This window comes from Stegostoma tigrinum, chromosome 7 (assembly GCF_030684315.1).
Source record: "Stegostoma tigrinum isolate sSteTig4 chromosome 7, sSteTig4.hap1, whole genome shotgun sequence".
NCBI classification, from domain to species: Eukaryota; Metazoa; Chordata; class Chondrichthyes; order Orectolobiformes; family Stegostomatidae; genus Stegostoma; species Stegostoma tigrinum.
Genome location: NC_081360.1, coordinates 104,190,840 through 104,206,652, shown reverse-complemented (window position 1 = coordinate 104,206,652; position 15,813 = coordinate 104,190,840). Strand labels below are relative to the sequence as shown.

The window sequence follows — 15,813 nt, the reverse complement described above, 5'->3', positions numbered from 1 at the left end:
TTTTGTGGTGGCCCAGTGTTCCCAGTGTCTCGCAGATTCTGTGCACAAAGTAGGGATTCCTCCAATATCCCTCCTCCCCCGTCCACATGCAGCTGCTCCTCACTGTTACGGGGCTCTGTAATCATCTGAACTATTCCCCCACCTGGTTACAGTTTTATATATTTCGTTTGTGTGAAAAGTTGGTCCTGTGATTGAGCTGTGATCCTGCTCTCTTCCAGGTACGTGGAGGCAAAAAAGGATCGAGTGACGGTGGTCTTCAGCACAGTATTCAAGGATGACGACGATGTTGTAATTGGGAAGGTCTTCATGCAGGTAGGAAGACTGGATCATGACTGTTTGCCCTCAGGCTGTATCCCTGTCGTTCATTGCACACTCTATTCCTCACAGCACCTCTCCCAAAATGTCCTGGCGACGATCCCAGCAGGTGTGACTGAGACCCTTCGAGGAAGTTACATTATGAACTCTCCCTTTAATTCAAGTCTTTGTCATCTAAGCTGCATTTAGTTTCCCATGAAATGTTGTTCCCGCATTGTCTCCCTTTATTTATGTAAATGCTAGTTGTAATTTGGAACTCTTCAACCAATTGAGTGTCAAACTGGAAACAGGCAGGTGTCAGGAGCAGTGGACAAATTTTTCCTTTCATACTCTGGGCCAGGATGGGAGAGTTGTACAGTACAGTAATACAGCACAGATACAGGCCCTTCGGCCCAAACTGTTAATGCCAGTGTCATTTCAGCAGATCCCTCTGTGGCCCCTGTGCTTTACCTAGCTGTTGCACATGTGCAGATGTGTTTCAGTGACATTGCTGTGACCATTTGTGAAGGAGCCTGAATTTGAGGTGGTAGACAGTTTGCTGTAGGTGTGGGTGGTGTTGTATGAGGGCTTCCATGAAGAGCAGACTGAGTGGGACAAGTCTTATACTCTAGCAAGTGGGGACTAAATAATGTTCCATTAGCTAGGGGTGGCAGTGCCAGGGGAATGGTCCAACCCCTAGAAAATGGAGTTATGATGACTGGACTCAACCCACTTCTGGGTGCCCTGACCCCCAGTGCGGTGAGCCCTTGAGTTAAGAGAATGAGCGAAATAGTTTTTGAAACTTGATGGCAAAAAACATATTCTGTTTATCTGGTGAGACGTTTTAGGGTAACCACATCTCCCTAGATACAGCCATTTTGTGAGCGTTGCTGATATAATGTTTTTTTCCATTTCTGCAACTGCCTCAGGAATTCAAAGAAGGTCGGAGAGCCAGTCACACTGCTCCCCAGGTGCTGTTCAGTCACAGAGAGCCTCCTCTGGAGCTGAAAGACACTGATGCAGCAGTGGGTGACAACATTGGCTACATCACTTTCGGTAAGTCTCTTCTCATTCATCTTTGGTGTGCATGGATAGTCAAAATCTGCAATGTTTAGTCCAAAATAGTTCTAGCTTCACATTTTATGTAGACGTTGAAATTAGTATTAATCTAGGATTATAATAAAACAATTATCGAAGACAAAATGTAGTTAAAATGTAGTTTGTTTTTGTAAACACTGTCTTTTTCAGGTCTCCCAGCTTTGTCACTTTCTTTCCAACAGAAATCCCTGAGCAGCAGCGGTCACTACATTACCTATTGTTAGGTTTTCTTGTGAGCAGGGATATTGGATCATGATTCTAGCTGATTTAGTTTCACGTCAGCTGCTCAGGGAGCGGAACAGCAATTTAACCAAGAGGTTATGAAGACATTGGAGTGAATAGGGAGAAATATCTCCTCCAGCATAAAGAATGGTAACCTGAATAAAGAACCCTCTATGCTGTCCCCATTAAATACTCCCAGGACAGTACAGCCCGGGTATAGATACAGAGTAAGGCTACCTCTACACTGTCCTCTTCAAATACTTCCAGGACAGGGGCAGCTTGGGGTGAGATATAGAGTAAAGCTCCATGAACACTGTCCTCCAACAAACACTCATAAGACAGGTCTACGGCACAGGATTAGATACAGAGTAAATCAAGCCCTACACTATTCCCATCAGACTTTCCCAGGGCAGGGACAGCATGGGTTTAGGTAGACTAAAACTCCCATTACACTGTCCCCATCAAATTAACCAAGGACAGGTGAAGCTCTGCCCGCTAATATGTCAGAGTATAAAGGTTTGATCTGTTGAGCTGCTCATCTTCTCAGTCAGCAGTTCTATCTAACACTTGTCCTGTTGTTGACTAACTTACTAATGGGCTTGAGCAGAACCTCACCTGCCCTTTAATACCTCTTCATCCACTTTTGATATGAACCATGTATAGCCCTTGTTATTTGGTCCCTCATGAAGCTATGTGGATGTAACTACATGTAGCAGCATTCCTGCTGCCGTGTTTCTGGGGCCACCGTCTCTCTTCATCCCAAACCTCTGTCCAGCCTTTTCCATATAGTGGAACTTCTAAAACTAGAGATTGTTAAATGGAAGACCATAAGATACAGCAGCAGAAGTCAGCCATTCAATGAGATCATGGCTTATTCCCATAATGCTTAATTCCTTTCTGATTAAAAATCTGTCTATCTCAGACTTGAATATTCTAAATGATCCTGCCTCAACAGACCTCCGCCTGGGAACCCTGCAGCCATATGGTATCAATGTGGACTTCACCAGTTTCAAAATCTCCCCTTCCCCCACTGCATCCCTAAACCAGCCCAGTTCATCCCCTCCCCCCACTGCACCACACAACCAGCCCAGCTCTTCCCCCCCACCCACTGCATCCCAAAACCAGTCCAACCTGTCTCTGCCTCCCTAACCGGTTCTTCCTCTCACCCATCCCTTCCTCCCACCCCAAGCCGCACCCCCAGCTACCTACTAACCTCATCCCACCTCCTTGACCTGTCCGTCTTCCCTGGACTGACCTATCCCCTCCCTACCTCCCCACCTACACCCTCTCCACCTATCTTCTTTACTCTCCATCTTCGGTCCGCCTCCCCCTCTCTCCCTATTTATTCCAGTTCCCTCCCCCCATCCCCCTCTCTGATGAAGGGTCTAGGCCCGAAACGTCAGCTTTTGTGCTCCTGAGATGCTGCTTGGCCTGCTGTGTTCATCCAGTCTCACATTTTATTATCTCTCTCTCCCATAAGGGGAAGCAACTTTTCTGCATCGACCCTGTCAAGTCACTTAAGAATCTTGTAAGCTTCAGTAAGGTTGCCTATCATTCTTCTATAGTCCAATGGGTCCAGGTTCAATCTAACCAACCTCTCATAAGACAGTCCCTGCATACTTCATTCTGCTACGTGAACCTTCTTTGCACAGCCCCCAATGCCAGTCTTTCCTCGGATAAGGTGCCCCAAAACTGTTCCCAGTATCCCAGGTGTAGTACTATTTAGTACCATGTAGAGTTTTAGAAAAACCTTCCAACTTTTGCACTCCATTCTCTGAAATAAATGGGTGTTGGACCACACGTTCTGTTTGTCCGTATTTACTTCTGATTAATTGAAGATGTTAAAGTATAAACTGTATGTGCGATCTACAAAATGTTGCTGTTCAAATCTTGTGTAGTACATTCCGTCATTATTCAAATCGGTGAAGTCTTGTGATTTTAGTTTTTGTCAGAGACTGGAATCTCAAGCTTGTTTACTTTTTTAAAGGAGCCATTAATACCCTGTTGGAAAGTCATGGGTTAATTAGGGATAGTCAGCATGGCTTCCAGAGGGAGGTTGTGCCTAACAAATTTAAGAGTTTATCAAAAACACAATCGAGTGTGTGGATGAGGGAAAATCAGTTGATGTAGTTTACGTGGATTTTAGCAAAATTTTTGGCAAGGTCCCACATTGGAAGACTGAGAATATTTGAGGCAAATTTGACCAGATGGATTAGAAAGTGACTTAATAGTAGGACAAAGGGTAGCAGCAGAAAGCGGTTTGAGTGACCAGCAGTGGTGTCCAGCAGTGTACCACAAGGATCAGCACTGGGTCCCTTGTTATTTGTTATATGCATAAATGATTTGGATGAAAATGTTGGGGGAATGTTAAGCAAGTTTGCAGATGACACCAGGATTGGTAGAGTGGTTAATAACGAAGAAGGTAGTTACAGGAAGACATAGATGGGTTGGTCAGATTAACAAACCAGTGGCAAATGGTATTTAACCCTGATAAGTACGAGGTGATGCACTTTGGAAGAAGAAACCAGATGAGGTAGTATTTAGTGAATGGCAGGACACTGGGTAGCTTAGAGGAACAGTGGGATCAGGGTAATTATTCACAGATCCCTGAAATCAGCAGAATGCATGAGTAGTATAGTTAAGAAAGCACATGGGACACTGCTTTCATCAGTTTTGACATCGCGTGTAAGAGCAAGGAGGTTTGTTGCATAGTTGGAGTTGCATAGAGTATTGGTCAGGCAACAGATGGACGACAGTGTGCAGTTCTGGCCACCTCACTATAGGAAGGATGTGAAAGCACGAGAGGGGGTACAAAGGAGATTCACCAGGATGTTGAAATTGGATGATAAGGAGAGACTAGATTGGCTTGGATTGTTTTCTTCAGACCGGAAAACACTTGAGGGGGATATGATTGAGGTGTATATGATTGAGGGCTAGGGACAGGGTGAACAGCTACTCCCCTTGGTTGAGGGGCCGGTCATGAGGGAGCATAGCTTTAGGGTAAGGGGCAAAAGATTGAGAGGAAATTTGGGGAAAAGCTTTTTCATTCAGCGGGTGGTGGGAATCTGAAATTCACTGCTTGGGAAGGTAGTGGAGGCCAGAAACCCTAACCTTTTTAAAAAAAATATTTGGATGAGCACTTCAAATATCATGACACTCAAGGATATGGGGCAAGTGCAGAAGATTGGGATTGTGCACTTTTAGCAATAGTTATATCATGCAGACTCAGTGGGCCTTTTCTGCACTATATGAATCTGTGTGTGTTATTAGTCACTAGCCAGATCATAATATAAATGTGGTAACCTATGCATCTTCTGAAACTTTTTAGTTTAATTCCCTTTGGGAGCCTGTGTGTGTATGTCTATGTCTACGTCTACGATTGGGGGTTGTGCTCTGCATTGTCTCCATTCCGCTGATCAGTTTTGTTTCTGTTTTGCTAGTGCTGTTTCCTCGACACACTAATCCAAACACTCGTGACAATACCATCAACCTGATCCACACCTTCAGAGATTATCTGCATTACCACATTAAGTGTTCCAAGGTGAGCAGCCAAACCGTACATCAGATTCCAATGTTCAACAGTGCCAAGTCCCACTGATAATACACACGGAGTCTGTACAGATGTGGAAGGAGGTGTTTAGCTTATATTGATGATCTGCCTCAGCTATAGATGATGGTTAAGACCATAAGACATAGGAGTGGAAGTTAGGCCCATCGAGTCCACTCAGCCATTTAATCATGGCTGATGGGCATTTCAATTCCACTTCCCTGCACTCTCCCCATAGCCCTTGATTTCATGTGAGATCAAGAATTTATCAATCTCTGCCTTGAAGACATTTAACGTCACGGCCTCCACTGCGCTCCATGGCAATGAATTCCGCAGGCCTGCCACACTCTGGCTGAAGAAATGTCTCCTCATTTCAGTTTTAAATTTATCCCCTCGAATTCTAAGGCTGTGCCCACGGGTCCGAGTCTCCCCGCCTAGCAGAAACAACTTCCCAGCGTCCACCCTTTCTAAGCCATACATTATCTTGTAAGTTTCTATTAGATCTCCCCTCAACCTTCTAAACTCTAATGAACGCAATCCCAGGATCGTCAGCCGTTCATCGTACGTTAAACCTACCATTCCAGGGATCATCCGTGTGAATCTCCACTGGTCACGCTCCAGCGCCAGTATGTCCTTCCTGAGGTGTGGGGCCCAAAATTGGACACTGTATTCTAAATGGGGCCTAACTAGAGCTTTATAAGGCCTCAGAAGCACATCACTGCCTTTATATACCAACCCTCTTGAGATAAACGACAGCATTACATTCGCTTTCTTAATCACAGACTCTACCTGCAAGTTAACCTTTAGAGAATCCTGGACCAACACTCCCAGATCCCTTTGGACTTCTGCTTTGCGAAATTTCTCACCATTTAGAAAATAGTCCATGCCTGTATTCTTTTTTCCAAAGTGCAAAACCTCACATTTACTCACATTGAATTTCATCAGCCATTTCCTGGACCACTCTCCTAAACTGTCTAAATCTTTCTGCAGCTTCCCCACTTCCTCAGTACTACCTGCCTGTCCACCTATCTTCGTATCATCGGCAAACTTCGCCAGAATGCCCCCAGTCCCTTCATCCAGATCATTAATATATAAGGTGAGCAGCTGCGGCCCTAACACTGAACCCTGCGGGACATCACTCGTCACCGGTTGCCATTCTGAAAAAGAGCCTTTTATCCCAACTCTCTGTCTTCTCTCAGACAGCCAATCGTCAATCCTAGCCAGTAGCTCACCTCGAACACCATGGGCCCTCACCTTGCTCAGCAGCCTCCCGTGAGGCACCGTATCAAAGGCCTTTTGGAAGTCTAGATAGATAACATCCACTGGGTTTCCCTGGTCTAACCTACCTGTTACCTCTGTGTTACCTGTACTGTGAATCTGTAAAGCTCTCGAACAATATTACTTTGCGTTTGTGTATTTTGGGGAAGTGGCTATGCAGTGTTTAAATTATACTTTGAAGGTCAAGGCTGAAGGAGTGATCTGATGTTCGAGTGACCTCTTCTTTTAAAAAAAAACTTCCAGGCCATTGGAGTTATTCTTCAAGGCAAAATAATAAAGCATAGAATGTTTTGGAATGATTAAATCTGTCAGAACAAATCACTAATAATGTGTGGTTGCTTCTGGAATCTTGGCAGTTACCACTTGTTCAGGAAATATAATATTGACATGTTTTTTTTCCAATTACTTGCCTGAAGGAGCAAATATGTTTCACCCACGGCTCAGCAAGATGATTCCTGTTCGCCAGAGCACGCTCCATCCTGCCGCAGTCGTGGTCTACACAGGAACAAGCAATTATCATTTCCTTCTTAGGGAGCCTTGTTTTTGGGGGAAAGAACTTCAGTGACCACACTAACCTTTCAACAACTTTTATTCCCAAAAGAAATCACTCTAGGGATTTCCACAAAACTTGAAAGAAATTCGTTCACCTCAATCCTTCAGATGTGAGTTCTTGAAGGAATTCCAAGTATGAAGCATTGGCACCACACAGTGATTAATCTCGGCATGCCGGCCTGAGTGGTGAACCTAAACAGTGCTGTTTCACCACCAGTTGCATCACAATGAAGCTCAGCTTTGAGATATCTGCTACCTTGTCTTGTACAGTAGGACTGCCCAGACAACTGGCCCTTTCATTAGACAGAAATTCAGAAAGAGCTTTTATCCAACATCTGTCTCGACTGTAACTCATTCTGATCCTAGCTGATGGTAATGTCGGACAAGTCAAATCCCAGTAGGAAACCTAGCTGGATATTTCCCGTCCTTATTTTCTCTGAAGGTGGTGGCGAGCTGCTTCTTGAATCATAGCAGTCTACATGCTGTAGGTAGATGCACAGTGCTGCTGGGGACGGAATTCCAAGATATTTACCCAGCAGCAGTGAAGGAATGTTGATATATTTCCAAGTCAGGATGGTGATGGCTTGAAAGGGAGCTTACAGGTGGTGGTGTTCCCATATATCTGCTGCCCTAATCCTCTGAGATGGAAGTGGTCATTGGTTTGGAAGGTGCTCTCGAAGGAAACTTGATACTGTTTGTTTGGCTGTGTCAGACTGTGGCTCAACTGATCTGTGAGCCACATGTCCCAGCTTTAATGTTGGTAAGAAGGACTTGACAGCCTGAACAGGGATGAGTTAGTTATCATCATTTCTGGTCTCTAAGTTGATCTCTAGAAGCCTGTCCAGTCTCGTTTCTTCTTGAGATGCAACTGACCAGACCAAAGAAAGGCGTGAAATGATGGCATAGCAATATTATTGCTGGGCTAGTAAGCCGAAGACCAACTTTCAAATCCCACAACGGCAGATGGTGGAAATTGAATTCGATAAAAATCTGGAATTGAAATTAAGGATAGCAGCTTTCTTTTTGGAAGGACATTGTTCGACAATGGCTTCATGGTCATCGTTAGATTTTCAATTCCAGATTTTTATTGAATTCAACTTGAACCGTCTGCCGTGGCGGGATTGGAACCTCGGTCTTTCGGTTACGAACCCAGTGATAATATCATTATGCCAATATCTCCCACCTTCCTTTGTAACATCCACAGGCTGTCCCACACCCCCTCCCCCTGCCCCCCTCGCAAAAATACTCAACAACTGGCAATGGTCAATACCACAGGATGTCAGTCATTCGTATAAAACTTGGTGAGCTGTTGTATTCCTGAGGTTCTATAATGGACTGTTTTGCAGGGTAATCTCATGTCTTCCTGTTGTTTGCAGGCTTATATCCATACTCGTATGAGAGCCAAGACCTCAGACTTCCTGAAAGTGCTGAACCGTGCGCGGCCGGAAACTGAGAAAAAGGAAATGAAAACAATGTCGTGAGTACCAGGCAGGAGGGTGGGGCCAAGTAATTGCTGCTTATCATCTGTTAGGCTCACTGGGTTAGGGCAAGTGAGCATAAAGCAGTACGTTGTCCCTGGTCACCTTGTCTCTGTTGTCTGAGCTGACCTCACTACTGCGGACCCCGCTGCTGTTGAGTGTTCAGCTCCCATTCCTCACTAGACATGTGTGAAGGCGAAAAGCAGCTTTAAATGTAACTAAAGTAAAAATAGTGCTGGAAAAACTTAGCAGATCTTGTACTTGGAAGGCTGCAGAGATGGTAGAGGAGAGGAACAGTGTCCTCTGGAGGAGTTATCTGAATGACAGGCTATTGCATAGGAGCAGTATCAACTGTGCTGCTATAATTTCATGCTTCAAATGGAATATTAGTGTTTCACGTCTTTTAATTTGAAGAATACAAAAGATGTTAGTGTTTTACAAACAGCATTGAATAACTTGCCTCTAGTTGATTTATTACGTGCCACTGTAACCTGTTAGAGAATAATTCCTGCAAAAGAGATGGCAAAGTGTTCTGAACATTCAGAGCTCCTTGGTGAATTTCACCTGCTTTTAATTCAGTGGGAATTATTGCAATTTATGTGAAGGTGAAGGAAATGGAATTAAGCAGCTTGACTGCTGTGACAGGATCTGTAGGTACCTGCTGGAGGACAGCCACCATTCCAAAACTCTAAAACTTGAGCTTTCGTCTCTGGCCCTGCTCAATTGAAGGCAGATAATTATAGCACTAGATATTGTCTGAGCCTCTGGGGTGAGGGAGGAACGGAATAAAAGAAAGCTCAAAAGGTCCCTGTACCTTGTTCCTGTTCAGTACCTATTCCTCACTCGAAATGTGTGAAGGTAAGTAGCTTTGAACGTAGCTAAAATAAAAATAGTACTGGAGAAACTTAGCGTCTGTTGAGAGAAAGAAACCGATGTAATGGTTTTGAGTCCAATGTGACTCTTCCATGAAACAAATTCATGACTCTTCTGTGCAATGAACTGACCTGTTTGCTCACTGCAACAGTTTCTAAAATGAAACTTAAGGAATAAGATACTATTTAATTCTAGCCTGACATGACGAAGCAGAATGCAAGGAATCAGTTGCAATGGGACCAGGCAGGAAGTCTGTATGTGTCAGAGGAAGCTGCCTCTGCCCGTAGCCTTCAGTTAGTGGTGAACGACTTTGCTGGGAACTTGATTAAGTTATGATGGCACCTGATGTGCTCAAAGTCAGATAGAGCTGTAGGGATCCTGTGCATTCCGGCTGTGCCGGGTCAGTCAGAGGGGTGATATGACTTGACTGGTATCCTTTTTTTTTTGCTGTATGTTCCCTGCAGTTCCTCTTGTTGCTGTTTTGGATTTTTTTCCTTCTGCTTTGCATCCAATTCATTTGTGTCTGCAAACTTATAATGGACGATTATTTTGTGTATAATTTGAATTCTGTTTTGCATGCCTCAGTCTGCTAAAATGAATTGTTGTCAGCCTCTGCTCAGTAGCTGCAATGCCTTTAAACTATTTTGCACTTTTTAACATTATAACCCAATCCAGTGAACTTTCCTGTTACGTTTTAGCAAATTAAAGCCAATAAACAAGCTAGTCTGCAGTGAGAGTATGTATGCTAAGATATTAGCTTCATCCCCACAGACAGACCTGACCCCACTGTTCCTGCACACGAGCGTTCAACAATGAGAGACCTGTCCCCATCACTCCAGCACACCAGTGTTACACAGCGGACGGACCTGTCCCCATCACCACTACTGTACCCCAGTGTTACACAGCGGACGGACCTGTCCCCATCATTATTGTATCTCAGGATAACACAGACCACTGCTGGATCCACCTACATTGTTCAGGGGTAGCCTGCGAATGTACACTTTGCATGTAGCTCTGCGTGTAGCATGTTGCTTTGTGTTATTGTGCTTTTTGTATTTCTCCCTTCCTTCAGGTATTTCCATGGCAAACTCTATTCTGGCTTTATGCAGCAGAGTGCTTATGGGGATAGTCCAATAGCTGCAGTGCCTAGAGAGTGGACAGACAGTGCAGTGCAATCCAGGATTGTCAGGTCTTCTGATAGATACACGCGTGAGTGATACAGGGAGGGCAACTGACCACATTACTTGAGTGCAGGAGTCACAATTGCAATACAGAAACTATTGCAATAGTTTCGCCACAAGCTGATTGCACCCAGTATCATAGAAATAAGTGGTTAAAGTAAAACTGTCCTCCCACACAGACCCAGCAAGCACAGCCCTGCTTAACACTTCACAGAATCGTAGAACCCCTACAGTGTGGAAACAGGCCATTCAGCCCAACAAGTCTACACCACCCCTCCAAAGACCATCCCACCCACAACCGTCCCCATACCCTTTCCTCATAACCCTTTAATTCCCATGGCTAATCCACCTAATTTACACACCCATGCTCACCACGAGCAATTTAGCATGGCCAATTCATCTAATCCACACATCTTTGGACTATGGGAGGAAACCGTGGCACCCAGTGGAAACCCGTGCAGACACAGGGAGAATATGCAAACTCTACATAGACTGTAGGCTGAGGCTGAAATCAAGCTCAGATCCCTGGCACTGAGGCAGCTGTGCTAACCACTGAGCCACCGCGTCGCCCTTTGAAGGTCCTCAGTCTAGGTTGGATCTTTGCTGTTCTACCTGCGGCAACTCCTGCTGTCATGGTGTGCCAGTGACTTTACGTCAACTGTGGGGCGAATCTTGTATAATGTCACAGAATCCTTGTGGGTGACAGGCTGCAATACCTTACAAAGTGCCTTGTTATATCCTTGGGTATGTCACACACCTTGCTGGTTTCTATCTTCTCAGCAAAAGTCCTGCTGACTTTTTTGAGCTCACCTCCTTTATTCATCTGTACGTTAGAGGGGTTGATGCCTTCACTGCACACCAGCTGAAACAGACAGGCCTATCATTCAGTTTTCATGAGTTGGGACATGGCAGTGTCGCTGTGGCCTGCACAGCAAGCAACTTGGTGAGTGTTGGAGAGTGTGGGTCACAGGTCACCACGTTTCTTTGTGCGACTTGACACAGTACCAAGTATATTCGTGCTCACCAGCATCTCCCATAAAGCCCCTCAGTTAAATCTCTATAATCCCCCTCTCAGTTGGCAGTTCACACAAACAAGGAACAAGAGTGGGCCACTCGACCCTTCAAGCCTGCTTTGCCATTCAATATGATTGCAGTTGATCTGCTTTTAAGCTGAACTCTACATTCCTGAATATCGCTGATAATCTTTCATCCCCCTCTGTCTTCAAGAATCCATTTCCTTCTGCCTTAAAAATATTTAAAGATTCTCCATCCACTGCCGCCTTAGGAAAAGAATTCCAAAGATACTCGAACCTCTGAAAGAAATTATATTTACTTGCCTCTAATTTTAAATGAGCAGCCCCTTATTTTTAAACAGTAACCCGTAGTTTTAGATTCTCTCACAAGTGGAAGCATCCTTTCCACGTCAACCCAGTTTAAGACCACCCACAATCCAACATGTTTACAGGAGTCAGAGGTGGATAAATTTAAACACCCAGAGGATACAGGCCCAGCCTATCCAGCCTTCTGTGACAAGGCAATCAACTCATTCCAGGTAGTGATAAATCTTCTCTGCTGTACTTGGTGATGCCCTCCAATTTATTCACTTTCCACGATGTAGGAAGACAGTCAGATCCTGAATCCAGCAAGCAGCCTCCCTATGCCCACTCCAGGTAACCTGTTTCTGGACAGGAATTTATTTGAATCCACCATGTCTGCTTGCTTCCTCAAGCACACCGTGTTTTCTAAGCCTCTGGGTATTGGGATACTAGGATGTGTTGGGAACTGGCTGCCAGATACCCCCGATTGTGCTGTGAACAAGTGCCGGAGGGATGATGACAGTGAAAGGCCGAAATTGCAGTGTCTTCACCAGCAGTTTGTTCTCAGTGTGTAGCACAATGACAAAACTCCTTGAAGCGACTGTTTGTCTGACCTCCCCACACAGCACAGACACCCTCTGCAGCTTCAAAACAAGGAGGGGTGAAGGATAAGTGGGCTAAGTTGGGGAGGACTAGGTGGTGTGAATGGAAGGAGCTGTTATCTTGAATTGTTTCTGACTGTATTGTTCTGTCCACAGGGGGAAGACATTTTCAGCCCGATAATAAAGCTTTGGGCCGATGAGCCTGAAGCTGATGCTTGTGCAGATCTCCAGCATAGGGTCAGAGGGAGCCCTGTCGGGGGCAAACCAGGAATAATTTCTTCTGATTATGGGAGCTGGTTCCCAGCAGAGCTTTGCTTGCAGTTAACTCCTGTTGTCTTTGGTGCCTAGGCAGACCCCGATTGAGAAATTTTTCCACCTTTATGTAATTCTCTTCTCCTTATCCATTACTGTTATGCTGTTGCTTCCCATGGCCATTAACACTGAATACAGGATTTGACTCACCGGTGATGGTGTGCCTGCAAAAGTGGCAGAAACTGTAAGCACATCCAAAAGAATAAATCTTTTATATGTCACAGCTGTTTCTGGCTTTGTATATGTTTGGGCTTTGTACAAGTGAACAACATTACAGCTGAAATAATTAAACTCTTCAGTTCAGCCTCCAAAATATCCCCATCGGATTTTCCCAAGCTTACTCCAGCAGATCCAAGCCAAGCCAATAAAATCTTTCCTCATTAGATAGCCCACTCATTGCAGGTATTAGACTAATACAAACCTTCACTGAATTGTTTTTGACACAATAACATCCATCCTTAAATAAGAAAACCAATACTGTATAAAAAAACTGAAAGAACTGTGGTAATCAAGCAGAAATTGTTGGAAAAGTTCAGCAGGTTTGGTAGCACCTGTGGAGAGAAGTCTGTTAACATTTAGGATCCATGACCCTCCTTCAGTCCTGAGGGGAAGGGTCACTGAGCCCGAAACACTAACTTTGATTTCTCTCCGCACGTCCCACCAGACCTGACCAGTACTGTATGCAGTGCTACAGATGTGTTCTCACCAATGTAATTGAAGTAGGACTAGGCCATTCAGTCCCTCAAGCCGACTCTGCTATTTAATATGATCAGTTGATCTCATCTTGGCTTCAGCTCCAATTTCCACAGCCCCTCAATCCATTAATAATTTTAAAAAATCTATCTCTCCTTAAATTTACTCAACATCTCAATATCCACCGTTCTCTGGGGAAATAAATTCCACAGATTTTCCATCCTTTGAGGAAGTGATTCCTCCTCGTGTTTTAAATCTGCTACCTAACCCTAAAATATTGACCTTTTGTTCTAGATTTTCCCCACAAGAAGAAATATCTGGTCTGTCTACTTTGTCAATCCATTTTAGAATCCTTGATACCTCATAAAAATCTCTTCTTATTCTCCTAAACTAGTGAGTACAGGCCTAAACTGTTCAATCTCTCTTCTTAAAAAAAGCCTTCCATCTCTGGCATTAACCTGGTGAATCTTCTCTGTACTGCTTCCAGTTCAATGACCTGCTTCCTCAAAGGTCCCAAAACGGCATTGTACTCCAGATTCTGTTTCACCAAGCAATGCAACAACTCCTTTTATTTATATATACTCTATTCCTTCAGTAAAGCATGCCAAAATTCCATTTGCCATCATTCCCGGCTGTCCCTGCATTCTCGTTTCTGTAGTTCATGCGTGAGGACACCCTGCTTCTTCATCATAGTGTTTTGAAATTTCTCCTCCATTTAGTGAAGTTGCATTTCTTTTGTTTATTCATTCGCGGGATGAGGGCATTGCTGACTAGGCCACTGCCTATTGCTCAGAGGGCAGTTAAAAGTCTATCTCATTGCAATGCATCTAGAGTCACATGTAAAACAGGTAAGAATGACATATTCCTTCCCTAATGAACATTAGTGAACTGGGCAGGTTTTTAATGACAATGGACTCATGATTGTCATTAGACTCTTAATTCTGTATATTTTATTGAATTCAAATTCCACCATTTGCTGGGCTTCGAACTCTCTTCCCCTGGGTCTCTGGATTAATAGTCCCATAGTAATACCACTAACCCACCGCTTTCCTATTCTTCTGACCAAGCTAAATAGCCACACTTACCTTTTGTTTCACACCAGGACATTAGTGTGGGACTCAATGTTGCATTGATGTGAAAGTCAGTCACTCACCTCCCTTGTGGAGGTCCACTCCTTTGTCTTTGATCTTGAACCTGGTTGTGGTAACTTTCTGAACAAAGGCAGCCCCATCATCCGGTCAATAGTTTTCAATATCAATTGCAGGAGGTCTTGTAACGCATTCAGTCATGTCCCTGCCTCTTTAATCAAAAGCTCTGGGTTCAAGACCCATTCCTGGACTTGGTGACCCCTGGAAAAGTATGATATATTTTACAGGATGATAATTAGCCTCTAAATCCTTCCAGCATTATCTCACAATCGATAGCAATATTTGAGAAGAACCATAAACAATAGCATTAAATTAAGAGTTAAAATGTTGGTAACATGACTTGTAAATATGAAGATTTGGAAGGATTTTAAATCAGCAGAGCGTAACCAAGAATGTGATAGTTATAAAATAGAATGTGAAATTTAAGAATTAGCAAGAAATATAAAAGCAGTTTGTAAGCATGTTTACAAATATCCATTTGATATTAGTGTAATTAAATGTGGCTTCTCTAGAGGCAGAGACAACGCATCATCACGGAGGACAAAATGACAGTGAGGTTAAACAAGATAACAGTGTGAAGCTGGATGAACACAGCAGGCCAAGCAGCATCTCAGGAGCACAGGTTAAACATATATTTTGTGAAGCAGTAGAAGACAAAAATCATATTTCTGGTGATTGGTAGTACAGAACATGAGTATTGGTGACAAAAAGACAGACTGTTGAAAGTAACTGTGTGGAGTCAGAGACAGCAGGCCAGGCAGCATCAGAGGAGCAGGGAAGCTGATGTTTCAGGTCAAGACCCTTCTTCAGAAATGGTGGAGGAGGAAGGGAACTCAAATAAATAGAGGAGAGGTGGGGCTGGGTAAAGTAGGTGAGATGGCTATCTATCTAGATAGATACTATCTCAGACTTTTGAAGACTTCTGTCTTGTATTCTTCAGGACAGAGTTGCAAGAATTTCAGAACAACACAAGCAACAATTTACTAACGACAGTTGGGATGCTACCATTTGGCAAGTTGTCTGATTTAAGATTTCCTACAGTGTGGAAACAGGCCCTTCGGCCCAACAAGTCCATACCGCCCCTTGAAGCATCCCACCCAGACCCGTTCCCCTTTAACCCACACTGCGGGCAGTTTAGCATGGCCAATCCACCTACCCTGCACATCTTTGAATTGTGGGAGGAAACCAGAGTACCCGGAGAAAACCCACGCAGGCACGG

At 44.1% G+C, this 15,813-nt stretch overlaps 1 protein-coding gene and 1 non-coding gene across 2 annotated transcripts in view; both read left to right on the top strand.

Moving 5' to 3' along the window:
• Positions 1 to 12,974, top strand: part of arpc2 (actin related protein 2/3 complex, subunit 2) — a 35,206-nt gene extending 22,232 nt beyond the window's left edge. The window contains exons 6-10 of the mRNA XM_048535129.1: positions 219 to 312; positions 1,224 to 1,350; positions 5,055 to 5,155; positions 8,368 to 8,468; positions 12,598 to 12,974. Coding sequence (XP_048391086.1) covers positions 219 to 312; positions 1,224 to 1,350; positions 5,055 to 5,155; positions 8,368 to 8,468; positions 12,598 to 12,622 — 448 coding nt within the window. The 3' untranslated portion in view covers positions 12,623 to 12,974. The remainder of the gene's footprint in view (positions 1 to 218; positions 313 to 1,223; positions 1,351 to 5,054; positions 5,156 to 8,367; positions 8,469 to 12,597) is intronic.
• On the top strand, positions 12,345 to 12,459 carry LOC125454531 (small nucleolar RNA SNORD89). Its single transcript, XR_007248020.1, has one exon. It is a non-coding gene; the product is annotated as a small nucleolar RNA SNORD89 (small nucleolar RNA).
• Positions 12,975 to 15,813: the final 2,839 nt, after the last annotated feature.